At 41.0% G+C, this 14,205-nt stretch overlaps 1 protein-coding gene across 1 annotated transcript in view; it reads left to right on the top strand.

The window, feature by feature from the left end:
- AGPS (alkylglycerone phosphate synthase) overlaps nt 1-14,205 on the top strand; it is a 282,972-nt gene that overhangs the window by 80,131 nt on the left and 188,636 nt on the right. Inside the window, exons 3-4 of the mRNA XM_089690442.1 lie at nt 6,960-7,050; nt 13,687-13,807. Of these exons, the coding sequence (XP_089546568.1) occupies nt 6,960-7,050; nt 13,687-13,807 (212 nt within the window). The remainder of the gene's footprint in view (nt 1-6,959; nt 7,051-13,686; nt 13,808-14,205) is intronic.

The raw sequence follows: 14,205 nt of genomic DNA, 5'->3' as shown, positions 1-14,205 counted from the left end.
ATATTAATTATGATTAATCATAAAAACCAAATATTTTGCAAGCTTGCAATCAATATAGTATAAGTGCTGAATTATGAATTTGATATAATGTTTATCAGCCCATCTACTTTTTGCTGGGCCTACCTTTTTTCGGGTATCTTCAAATTTACACGGAAACTTTCCACTCACGTTTTAACGGCAGCCAGGAGAACCATTCCCATGCATTGGCTTTCTTCTACACCCCCCACGTTACTGGAATTGATGAAGGTTATAGTAGAGATTAGAAAAATGGAGTACCTAACTGCACGCTAATTCTGTTCCTGCATTTGAGGCAGTTTGAGACCCATGTGATACTTTTACCTCTGACTTGTCTGCTCAGATTGCTTGCTATTTCACTATTCTGTATCTATGAACCTCTCATTGATGAGCCTGTTTTTCAGTTTTCTCTCTTTCTCTTCTATTGTTTTATGTTTCCTTATGCAACTTATTTCTTGTAAATGTGTAGAAATTATTAAAAAGTTAAAAAGTTAAAAAAAAAAAAAAAAAAAAAAAAAAAAAAGGAAAAGCTAAATTCAAGATTGCCAGTGTGAATGAGGCCCAATTCTTGCATCTGTGGCGCCGAGTTGAACATACTGCCTTAAAGGGGCCCAGACAACAGTGTTGCCAGAACTGCTTGCCCTGTTTCATGTCTCTGTTTTGAGTAGTGGTGTTCCTGTAGCGCTCAGCTCGGATTCTTTCTTCACTGACCTAGCTCCTTTCTCTTAGCCTCTCCATCATTGCGTGTGTTGCATCACCTTAGCACAGGACGCAGCGCGGTTTATGTCAGTTGGCCAGCATAGTACAGATGCTTAGCAGATTTGTTTTTCTAAGCAGAAGTACTTTGCTGAGGCAATGTTCATCAGGCATCAAATACACATTTGATACGGTTGATCATGGAACAGAAAAATGAGCTGAAAATGCTCCCTCTTAAGCAGGACAGCTTAAGTAAATAGTGTCTGCGGGAGAGAGTAATATAATATTTTGGCAGACCAGTTATTTTTCTACACTGCTTTAATAAATCTTACGGAGCCGGTCCTCTCATGTCTTGTGTATGCGGCACAAAGTCCTGTTATGTGATGGGAGCATCTTCTTGGTAATTGGAGGACGTTTATCCTTCTGTTGTGTCTTGTACAAACATTGATTTATGTACATAGGGTATTATTTAAAGGGAGGCTATTTATTTTTATGTTTATTGTGAAATTTACTTGGCTGTATTTTTTATTTTTTTTTTATTTAAGTGATTTAAAAATTTTACAGCCTTCTTTTGTCATATGTCGTAAACATAATTTTCAATTTATTTATAGGTGTTTTATGTAATGGCTATATGTATGTAAGAGATTGCAGGCAACGTGCCCAGTGACACACCCCCTTTTAATGAAACTGTCAAAGTTGTCTGTAGTGTGACATTGCAATAGGGCAGTGGTGGGCAACCTTTTTTTTCAACTGAGCCAAATCTCGCCAAAACCACGATTGAAATTTTATTTTGAGAGCCACATTTTTAAAACTGAAAATACATCTCCCATATAGTAATTCATCTCCCATATAGTAATTCATCCCCCATAGAGTAATTCATCCCCCATATAGTAATTCATCCCCCATAGTAATTCATCCCCCATATAGCAATTCATCCCCCATAGCAATTCATCCCCCATATAGTAATTCATCCCCCATAGTAATTCATCCCCCATATAGTAATTCATCCCCCATATAGTAATTCATTCCCCATATAGTAATTCATTCCCCATATAGTAATTCATCCCCCATATTAATTCATCCCCCATAGTAATTCATCCCCCATAGTAATTCATCCCCCATAGTAATTCATCCCCCATAGTAATTCCTCCCCCATAGTAATTCATCCCCCCCATAGTAATTCATCCCCCATATAGTAATTCATCCCCCATAGTAATTCATCCCCCCCATAGTAATTCATCCCCCATATAGTAAGTCCTCCCCCATATAGTAAGTCCCCCCCCATATAGTAAGTCCCCCCCCATATAGTAAGTCCCCCCCCATATAGTAATTCATCCCCCATATAGTAATTCATCCCCCATATAGTAAGTCCCCCATATAGTAATTCATCCCCCATATAGTAAGTCCCCCCTGTGTCAATTCACTTACCTTTGCTCCGCGCGTTCCTCTCGCCGTGCTTCCCGCGCCGTTCTGGTCTTCAGGGCGGACTGTGAGAGGAGAGGAGTTTGTCACTCTGCCCCGCCTACATCCTGGCTGCCCCGCCTACATCCTGACAGCTGCAGAGTCCTGACTTTTGGGGCGGCCGCCCGAGAGGAGGGAGGGGAGCGGACGGCCGTCCGAGAGGAGGGAGGGGAGGTGAGGGGGCGGCCGCCCTGCACACGCCCGTCCGAGAGGAGGGAGAGGAGGGAGGGGAGCGGGCGCCCGGCACACAGAAGAGCCGCATTTAAGCTTGTAAAGAGCCGCATGTGGCTCGCGAGCCGCGGCTTGCCGACCACTGCAATAGGGGAAAAAGGAATTTAAATTAAGCCTAAAACTGTCCACAGATCGAAATTCAGCCACTACAGCAGAGACTGGCCGAATTTCAATTCATGTGTGGCAGCTCCTGCTTGACAGAAGTTGATCTAACTATCGTCTTCTGTTGAACCACATCGTTGGAAAATGTTTCTCAGTCGGTGGCTGCAGCTGCTGCTCAGTGTATTCTGACAGCAGAGAGTCCTCACTGACAGAATACAATGACTCTGTGAGGAGGACTCCTCTATCCACCTTGATTGTGTGAGGATAAAGGAATCTTTTGGGTTTTTTTTTTTTTTTTTCCATTCAGCCTTGTATCATGGAGTGCTCAACAATGGCTGTGAATTCTGGGAGCTATGATGTCACCCATAGGCTCCCATGGCCAAGCTGTTGGCGCTTCCTCCTTCCCCCTGCAGCCACCACTCATTGACATGGGGGAACCAGAGCTGCAGGATCATGTGACTGGACTAAAAAATGGAAGTATACAGATCTCCTTTTTGTTGTATTTTTTACACAGGGTAGGTAAGAGAAGAAGGGAATATTTTTTAAGAATAGTGTTCGGCTTGAATTCCACGTTAAATCAAACCCCCCCCCCCCCCCAGCCCTTGAATTCAGTGGGGTTGAGCTTTAACTGCTTCCATACCGGGCACTTTTTCCCCTTCCTGCCCAGGCCAATTTTCAGGTTTCAGCGCTCTCATACTTTGAATGACAATTGCGCGGTCATACAACATTGTACCCAAACTAAAATTTTATCATTTTCTTCACACAACTAGAGCTTTCATTTGGTGGTATTTAATCACCCCTGGGGTTTTTATTCTTTGCTAAATTAACAAAAAAAGATTGAAAAATGTTGAAAAAAAACCCACATTTTTTTTTGTTTCTGTTATAAAAGTTTGCAAATAAATAATTGTTCATAAATTTAGGCCAATATGTATTCTGCTACATGTCTTTGGTGAAAATAGCCAAAATTAGGATGTATTATTTAGTTTGTAGGAAAGTTATAGAGTTCACAAACTATCTAATTTCTTGAGGTCCAAGAATGTCAGAAGAGTACAGATATCCCCCTTTTGCAAAGTAGACAGTCCGACATATTTCATAAGAGGCATGGCGAGTTTTTTTGAAGTTGTAATTTTTTTGTTATAATTTTTCGGAAAATGAAAAAAAATTAAAAAAATTATTTTAACAAATTTTTTTTTTTTTACATACTATCACCAGTGCAGTACAGCGTCATCATATAACTGGCATGGTGGTGATCAGGGACACTGACTGGTGACAGTATTGAAAAAAAATAATTTTTTAAATTTTTTTTATTAGTTTTAATTTTTTATTACATTTTTTTTCCTTTTTTTCATATTTCACTCTGACCAAAGTAGTACAATGTTAGTGTACTACTTTGGGGAAGTGATCACTATTTTTTTTTTTTTTTTTACACAATTTGCTTATAGCAAAGAATTACTTTGCTATAAGCAAGCATTTACCTGAATGACATCGATTCATTCACGTTTTTTTTTTTTTTTTGCTTAGCGGTGATTTGACCATGGCTAATCACATGACACAGCTGGGCTGTGATTGGCCCAGCTTGTGCATGTGATTGCTGAGACCATTCACAGCTAGACGCACTAGTATACAATGGATGGCATGAAAGGAAGCCATCCATTGTATACAACTGTCATGTGACCTGCTGATTGGTCACAGCAGGTCACATGGTACCAACAATGGGGCCGGTACACAGATCTGTCATCGGCCCTGTCCGAGGCACATGGCCGGTGACAGATCGCGCCGCTGCGCGGCTCTGCGGGCATGCAAACTGCGCATGCCTGAAAGGATGCCATATGGCGTCCACCCGGAGGGACGAGGTGTTTTGCAGGCCGGCATCTGGCTATAGGCCGGGCGGGAACCTGTTAATGACCATATCCATTTTTTTTATGTGCCCTTATTAAATTGGTAGTAAACTCCTCTTCATAAAAAAAATAACAATTAATAAAAATAGCTGCTCCTTGTGCAGGCGTATGCTAAAATGTGCTAGGATGTATAATATAGTAGCATATCATGACAGACTTGCCTTCCAAATGGAGTCCTCCAGCGCTGAGATGTCACCACTCTTGTCACTTCCATTTCACTCGGTCTTCCTTCTGGTTCTATGCACTCCAGCCATTTGAATGGTCGGGCCATCATGGCCTTGCTCTCGCATATGAACACAGAAGTCACGATTGCAGCACAGCACTCTGCATTGAGGACACACTCAGTGTGCCCTTAATGCAGAGTGCACTGCGCATGTGCCGAATATGTGCAACTGAATATCTCCTCAACAGTGCAAGTTTCCACTCTACCTACAGGTGAGCTTTATTATGAACTTGCATGTAGGCACATATGAAAAATGTTTACTACCATTTGAAGAAGCCTTCTCTCCCTTGACAGGTGTCCACTGTCCATTTGATAGGTGTCCGAACAGACATCTTTCAAATCCTCATGCAGCAGAAGTCAACTTGTAGATTGAGGATGGTTTAGAATCCATCTTGGTTTTGTTTCTCAAAGCCAAATCCATTGTTTCACTTCACTTTCTTTACAGGTGATGTGTGTCAGAACAGGAAGAGATGAGAATTCTCTGTGGGGACACAAACCCCAATATGACAGAAAATATCTTTGTGATGGATACACAGTATTCAAAACCTTGAAAGTTTTATAACTGTTCCACAAGATGTTTTGTCCAAAGTTGGGCGTTTAAGCACTCTCCTAAGTAGAGAATAGTAAGAGGACTGCGGGATCAACATCTGACTACTCCACAGAGTTCCCCAGTGCTCATTAAACTCAGTGCAAAATTTTGTACACAAACTGAGAATTGGACTTTTCAGTAACAAAGCCGCACATGAGCTGCATTTGATAGTTAACTCTTTGATTAAAAAAAAAAAAAAATATTGCAGAGAGCCTCAATAAAATTCCACAACCAGCAAATCCCTTGCTGTTTGGAAAATGCCTCTCATACTTTTAGAATTCCATCTGTAGCTGTTTTATGTAAGGTATGACAGATAAGCAGCACATTGCTGAGTTACAGGCTTATTGTAGATTTGTGTTTTAAAAAATCCATGTACATTTATATATACATCTTTATAAATGCATCATTTGAAAAGCTGAAGGTAGAAGAGATTTGTTGACTGCAGGAACCAGTACGACTTAATTTGGCTTTAGGATTGGGAAATGAAAGCAAACATTTTGCTTGTGCAGTGAACAACATCAGCAATGGCAATCCGTGTATACCAGGAGGTACACCCAGACTTTTATAAGAAGACCGAAAAAAAATTGCAAAGATAGTGTACCTCAAAGGACAGCAATCAGTAGTATCAATTCAGATTCTTGCACTTCCCTAGTGGTGTGTGTGCTCTTCAGAGATGCAGAGAGCAGTGCTGATGTGATCACCTTAGTACCACTCTTTGCCTGAGCGTTTTTTTTTTTTTTTGCTTTAATACTGCCGGGGAGCGTTTTTTTTTTTTTTTTTTTTTAATGAACGTGCAGCTATGTACCTCTCACACCTGAAGGGGGGCAGGCACCCCTTATTGTTAAAGGGGAAATCCAGATTCTGATGAGCCCCCAGCCTACAGTCCCCACAGCCACCTAGGACAGAGGCCTTTGCTCTCATCCGCATGGGGCACAAGGTGTTTTGCCAGGGTGGGTGTCCCTAGCGAGGTAGTCCCCCTTTCATGCTGTGGGCACTTGGCCTGTTATTTCAGGGCAGAAGGCACGTTTGCCCCCACCTTCTTTCCTGCATGCATGGGCAGGGGTCTGGTAAGGATTGAGTGGGAACCTCCAATTTTCTTTTCTTTTTCTTTTGTTTTTTTCTTCCTCTCTTTTCTTTTTTTCCTTTCTTTTCTTTTCTTTTCTTTCTTTTTTTTTTAAACACTGCCTCCGCCCTTTAAATTCACCTGTCAGCTGGGAAACCCTGACTGACAGCTGAATGTGCAAGCAGGAGTCAAGGGCTTCTTGACAACCACTGACCTTGAACAGGAGCTATCACATTCAGCAGCAGTAGCAATGCCACAGCTAAATGTTTCACTTCCTGCTGCAGCTGTCTGGACTGTGATAAAATATGGTGTGAAAAATGCATTAAATACAGAAAAAAAAAGATTACCACATGCATTAAGTAATGCGTTTTTTTGGGTTTTTTTTGTGAAATACCTGCTTATGAGATAAATACCATATTAGTGATTTTATTGCAAAAATTCAGACATTATCTCTTAGTGAACTGACCCCACAGTGTTTCAGCAAACTAAATGTTACCTGGTTGTGGCTTATATCTACTTTACAGAGAAATTAGACTGCTCACATTTTATCATAAACCTCATGATCTATACAGATTTGTATTTTGTGTTAGAAATAGAAATGTGGTTTAGGTCTACTGCTGGTCCAGTGTAAGAATTTGGTAGAGTCTGTTTCATGTTAACTAATGCGTCACTCGTTTCCAGGTATAAACTGAGTGGTATGGTGCTCCCGGCTTTGCGAGAATGGATGGAAAAGACATTCGGTGCTAGTTTGGATCACAAAACTACCTCCAGAGTAAGTACATATGGGACTAATGTCTTTTAAACCACAAATGCACAAATGTTTGCTAGCAAAGGTGTTTCTACTTTAATATGAAGTATTGCTCTTTGTTGAATTGTAATTATGCCTGATGGGTACAAATCATTCAGGCAAGACTGAGCTCTGTTATTCTGCCAGTCTTCTGTGTTGTCAATATTCAGTCTTGGTGTTAAATACATATACATTTTAGGACAACTCATATGTGTGTATCATTTGATACTGTGTAAGAATAGAAAGTATTCCTTAACATATTTTCCACCAGGTTGAAAAATCATTGTGACTGAGAGAGCTCCACCATTGTCAGCGAGGGCTCTGAAGAACCCTAGGGTTCCTATAGAAGTTGCTGAGGGTTCCATGAGCTGTGTCTGGTTGGCTATCAATTTGATTTTGCTTGTATAGTTCCAGGGCATATGCCACTTGGCAAAGCCAGCTCCAAGACACTTTTTTTAGCTGTCTGCAAGGGTGGCATTCAGACTAACACTGTAATGGTTTCATTTCCACCAACCACCAATGTAAGATGAATTTTTCCCATTGACCCCCTATTTAATTAGTTTTTTGTTAGTTCCCCGAGACCTAAATTATTTAGGGGTTCCTCTGTGGTAAAAAGGTCGAAAGAGTGTGGTCTCTCTGTCCATTCTCAGAGACTTACTCCTCCTATGTCCATGTTTAAAAAGAAGTTCTAGGTCTATCTAAATTCTACAAGAAGCATCCTATATACAATATATATGGGGGATTCAGTCACATTATACTTAAATCTACTCCCACTCCCATTCTAAGCCTATTCTATCTAACCTGTAACATAAAGATCTGCATACTTACCTATGATGAGGGCACTCCCGTCTGGTCAAATGATCGCAGCCCAGTGCCGGCTGCAGTTAGGAGGAGAGATCTCTGATAATGGCTGGGGTGGTCAGAAAATCTCATGAATATGAGTTCTAGTAATTTATAGCCAGCAGAAGGACACCGTTCCAGCTGCAAGTTGCCCAATAAAGGCATATAGAATTTGGTATTTTATAGGAGAAGGGTTCTGTAACCCTCTGCAATGGCAATACATTTGTGCATAATATATTATTTTTATTATTATACAGGTTTTATATACTGCCAACAGTTTGTGCAGTGCTTTACAAAATGAAGGCAGACATTACAGTTACAATATAATTTGGTACAAGAGGAATCAGAGAGCCCTGCTCCTTAGAGTTTACAATCTAAGAGGGAATATATCAGATTATGTAGCCATCAGTCTTACTTTCTTTGAGCAAAGTATGCCAAGTTAATAATAACCAATTCTGCTGTATAATGCTCAAAATATTTTCTATTTAAGGACGTATTGATGTTTGAATGTGTTCTGCTTCACTAACTTTCTGATGCATTCATATATCTCAACTAGGCTTCGATAAACTAGCTTTTCCTAGTGTAGTATAAGTGTGAGTAATATTGGTCCTATAGAGGAATATTGATCTGTTCTGGGAAGCCTCCCATGTTGCTTAGCGATTTTCTTTCAGGTGTTCATTATGCAATACCTATAGCCATGGAGAGAGCAATGATAATGCGTTGCAGTCTGCAATAGATGTATAGAATTTGGCAAATCTTCATTTTTTTAATTCAGGTCCACTTTAATACTAAGCTTTACTTTTTTTCCATTTAGCTGTAAAGAGGCATCTAGCAGCAGTTTGTGGAAATATAATAAATGTAAGAAGCAAGCACTCTCTACCTTACCTACTCCTTTTTTTTGCAAAGCATTTCTTGACTACTTAAAGCCCGACTGACTTTTTAGTTTGAAGAATGCCAGCAAAAATTAAGACAAAAAATTGCACATTAAAAGGTATAAAGTAACAAGTAACAAAACCAGCATTTGCAATATTCATTAATTCAGAGAGTTCCATTTGAATACTTTTTCTTTCCTGCCATTAGATGCTCTAAACCTTTATAGCCAGTGACATTCAACCCACTTCTCTGAGCCCAGGTTGTCCTGGACTCACCTCAAGTCTCACAAAGGGCAGTGAAAGGAGAAGCAGCACAATGCTGAGATCACCTGTCACTCTGCTTTCCAGGTCCAAAGCTGTGGCACAGCCCCAGTGTTACCCTGTCTCTGAAAACTCTTTTATTGAGTAAGCTCCATGTAGCTAAAATGCTGGGGGACTACCTCTTCATTTATACTGCTAAGCACCTGTTTAAATTTCCCACCACTGCTGATATACTGTGGCAAGGGTTATGGCAGAGGGATTGGATAGTGAAATTATCTGTTCTTGTGTGCTCTGCATACTGTTTCTTGCTGGTAGGCTTTGAAGAAACACCATTCCACTGCTGCTCCTAAAGCATAGCATGAATCTCCGATCTCTGTTCTGTTTCCACTGAACACCTACAGTGACCTTGTTACTTCTAGCTGCCATCATTCCTCATCAGAACATATTGTCTAGGTTTATGGGCCTTGCTCACGTTGGGCCTAGTTGCATTACAGCTGTGCCTTCACCAAGATGCAGAGAGGACAGTCCATGATCAAGGGTGATCTCATCCCATACTCTCCTAGCGTTTTTTGGGGGAATTTTGCCTAGTATTCCCAGAAGAAACAGACACCTGTAATCAAGAACTTGGGACCCCTATTGTTATAGGGTCACCATCATCAGAGTCATCCTCAGCTGCATCTGGTCAGGCAGTCTCTCACCTTATGTTCACAGGGACCACTGTGTCCACTCAGAACATTATACCTGGCTGTACTTGGCCTCTGGGTATTCTGCTCACATAGGCTTTGAGTGATGTCTAGCACAATTTCCTACAGAGTCTCCCTCTGGCTCTCTCAGGCCATTTGATCAGTCCAGGTCTCTAGCTCCTGTTACCATCTCTGACTTCAGTGTTCCAGCAGTGTACCTCTTAAGGAACTGTTATTGAGGTACTGAGTCTCCTGCCATCACCTTACATTCACTGGCCACTTTATTAGGTACACCTGTTCAATTGCTTGGTAACACAAATTGCTAATCAGCCAATCACATGGTAGCAACTCAATGCATTTAGGTTTCTAGACGTGGTGAAGATGACTTGCTAAAGTTCAAACCAAGCTTCAAAATGGGGGAAAAAAGGGGATTTAAGTGACTTTGAACGTGGCATGGCTGTTGATGCAAGACAGGCTGGTCTGAGTATTTTCAAAAACTGCTGATCTACTGGGACTTTCATGCTCAACCATCTCTAGGGTTTACAGGGAATGGTCCGAAAAAGAGAAAATATCCAGTGAGAGGCAGTTTGGACGAAAATGCCTTGCTGATGTCAGAGGAGAATGGGCAGACTGGTTTGAGATGATGATACAAAGGCAACAGTAGGGTCAGAATTTGGTGTAAACAACATTAAAGCATGGATCCTTCCTGCCTTGTGTCAATGGCTCAGGCTGGAGGTGTAATGACGTGGGGATATTTTCTTGGCACTAGCAATGTGTACCTAATAATGTGGCCAGTGAGTGTAGATTTACGGTGCTTCATGTCAGACCTTATAGATGCAGCAAATTCTACCCTGCATCTAGACGATAAATCTGTTGTTACCTGCTTGTGTCTTTTAGGGTTCCTACAGCTGCAAAGATATTACAACTAAACCCGCTGTTTGATATATTCCTCTATATGGAGGTACCCTGAGGAGTTCTGGCCTTCTTCTGAGAGTTTGCCTGAACTTTTCCCATTTAACAGAGAATTTGTGAACAGATGTTCTCACCATAGATATACTCATCTTAATAGGAAGATCACTTAATTGGCTGAAAAAAGTGCTTTATCTTCTGGGCTCTCACTGACAGGCAGATGGAATCCCACCTTAAATCCCAGTTTGAATTGCCTGGTTTGTCCTCCATCCCATTTAGGGTTTGACTTTAATCTTTCATCATGGGTGAACTCCCTCAGAAGGGACCTCTTTGCCATTGGCGTAGGTCCCCGTTTCCTTTAATGGAGAAAATCTCTCAAGCCCTATGCTTCAATTGTCATGGCTTATAACAAGCAACTAAGCTTGTCTCTCACATGGGTCTGTTGTTCTTCTAGATGAGCAGAGTCCCCTGGCTGCGTGCTTGGAACACTGACTCTAATTCCAAAACATTTTTGACTTCCTTAGCCTTTTGATATGGTCTATTCCAGCCTTTTTTAACCAGCGTGCCTTCAGGTTTCTTCGGGGGTGCCATGGTAAAAGGCCTAAAAACTGCCCAGAAAATTGTATACACACCAGCAGGTGGATCAAGCCTTTTAGTTACACAAAGCAGGTTTTCATTGTGCACCATTACAGCTATCTAGCCGCCAGCGACATGACATCATTGGTTGTTACCAGTTGAGAAGGACATCTGACTCCTGCACAACATCCTTGCTTGCTCCTCTCCATCAGCACTGGGGTCACATTAGCTGAGTGTGAGAGAGAAACTGAGGGGGAAGAGAAACAATGGAATACTGGTTAGTACCAGTGTGCAAAAGTGTATTTGCTTTGGAAGAATAAATCACCTCTAACGTTGGGTGTTCTACATGTGCAGATATTGCTGCATTCTGTAAAACTATTAGTTTTGTTTTTTACATTTTGTAATCGGTGCCTCAAAATTGTTCAGAAATTTAAAGGGTGCCTTGAGATTGTACAGAATTGTAAAGGGTGCCTTGACAGAAAAAAAGTTGAGAAACACTGATCTATTCAGCCCTGGCCTTGATAGTGTGATTAGCAATTCCACAGGTGGCCAGGGTGCCTTTCTGCCTCAATGTAGGAGGTCTTCAAGGAGTCAGAGGAGTTTCCTCATCCTCTTCGGCTGCAGGTTCCTTCACAGCCTGGCTCCTGCTCAGACCATAGTACTCAAAACCAGAGGTCGGCTAACCCCTCTGAACAGCAGTTTGCATGAAGGTTCGCCTTCGGCGGGGCGAGGGAAGGAGGACTTGGGCATGAATGAGCGAGTTTGGGGTGGAGGAACTTGATTGGCCTGCACAGAGTCCTGACCTCAACCCAAAAGAACACCTTTGGGATGAATTAGAGTGGAGACTGCGAGCTAGGCCTTCTCGTCCAACATCAGTGCCTGACCTCACAAATGTGCTTCTGGAAGAATGGTCAAACATTTCCATAGGCACACTACTAAATCTTGTGGACAGCCTTCCCAGAAGAGTTGAAGCTGTTATAGCTGCAAAGGGCAGGCCAATTCTGTTTTGAACCCTACGGACTAAGACTAGGATGCCATTAAAGTTCATGTGCTTGTAAAGGCAGGAATCCCAATATTTTTGGCAATATAATGTAGGTCCTCCTTGTGTGGTTGTATTCATGGCCCTAGGTTCTGTGCTAAAATTCAGGCAGGTCCTTCAGAATTCTTTTAGCAAGCACCAGAGGCTCCCCTGGCTGCAGAGTTGTTGTTTTTCCTTTTTCATCCTCTGGGATTACAGTATACCTATTAACCCTGCCTACTTTTGAATATGCTTGGATATCTTGTTAGCAAGATTGGTTGTTTGCTAAGCAAGCTACTCTTTCCTATTAAAAATTTCCATTCTTCGAAGGAAATTTTCATTACTTGTCTGAGGTTCTCTTGGGGACCTGTTCTTCTAGAGATTGTCCCAGTGTTGACACTATCATGTTACAGGTCTGTGCTTACCTAATCATGTAGGTATATTGTTCCACAACTGTTTTTTGTAGTTGATTCATTACTCTCTTGTTTTTATCCTGGTTATGTTTACCCCCGCTCCCGAACAAGCCCCACTCCCTCGAGCCCTGTCAGTGGTTGTTTCCCCACCCTTTAGTAGGACTGGTTTTGGACATCCCAACTGTATCTGAATTCATATTTTCATCATGGACAATACATTTTATTTTTGTACTTGCTGTAAAATTTCTTTCTTTGAGTCCATTGGAGGACACCGCTCCCATCCCTGTGTTTTTGCTCTTGCCTTCAGTATTTCTTTTCCACAAAACAGTCATGCCCGGTAGAGGAGGGTCACAATGTTCAAACCTCCTGTAGGCTACATTTTGACCCAACTGTATCTGAAAACCTGTGTCCTTTTAATGGACTGCTAGAAAAAACATACTGTAGCTGCATTAATTTGTGTCCTTTTATATCTTTATATCTGCCTTGAATTCAGCTTTAAATTGGTGAAATATCTTCCAGGTGCATCAAAACATAATGTGTGCAGTGCCTTATGCTGGCTTTGGACTTGTGTGGTCTGTTATAACATCTTATGTTAAGGCAGCCTATTCATTTTAAATGGACCTAATCATGGTCAAAACTGCTCCTGATACTTATTCACAAAGTGTTACAGTGAACAGTGCAGGTGCATTGCCCTAAAGCATTAGGGTGTCATTTGAAATGAATGGCATCCCAGCGCACTAACATAGTTCTTATATGCCCCTGCCCATTTTGAGGCTTTTTTCAATCTATCGAAGTATAACATATTAATACTTCTTAACTTACGATTAAAAGTAAAAAGGGCTTAAATATAGTAAAAGATGATATAAAACAAAATATATTCACATTACATAAGTCTATATTATTGTGACATACATGAAGATCAGATCACATTTTAGGAGTCATTCAGAAAATGCTATGGGGTTCTCAAATCTTTCTCATTTCTCACTTTTCTATTATTTAAAATATTTGCTGTCACATCTTCTATTCAATCACCTATGTTTCTTCATTAGGCATCTTTAAATGTAACTGATGCTCCACCAGCCATTTTAAACGAAGGGTTTATCCAGGATGTTAAAGCCATTGGCATTCCATTTTCTCATGATGTTGAGGATCGGGTTTTCCGAGCTCATGGTAAGCACAATTCTTGTCTGTGTATTGTAAATCACATTTATCATGATTGGTGCCTTCTTTCAAGTTAAAACCTTTCTTCAATTTAAGTCCTTATGCTAATGCAAATTTATTTCTTTTAGTGGAATTCCAGTATTTAACATGTGTTTAACATGTTGATTTTTAAACCATCCAAGGTGGTATAACTTAAATATTGTAATAGGTATAATGTTAACTGTTAACCACCACTATGCAGGAAAACACATAGGGCGGGTGTGAGTAACAAAGGACACAGGAGGGTGCAAACGCTTAGTGCATTAGCATGAGACTTATTAGTACAAAAAACCAAGAGCCAAATCGATACTCACAACAGAAGGTGTCAAGCATTGTATCATATCAAATCGTGATCCAGTGTGGCATCT

The sequence above is a fragment of the Staurois parvus genome, unplaced genomic scaffold, assembly GCF_062004578.1.
Source record: "Staurois parvus isolate SC_StPar_1 unplaced genomic scaffold, SC_StPar_1.0 ptg000530l, whole genome shotgun sequence".
Classification (NCBI taxonomy): Eukaryota; Metazoa; Chordata; class Amphibia; order Anura; family Ranidae; genus Staurois; species Staurois parvus.
Note: the sequence above shows the minus strand (reverse complement) of the source record. Positions and strands in the feature narration are given on the sequence as shown.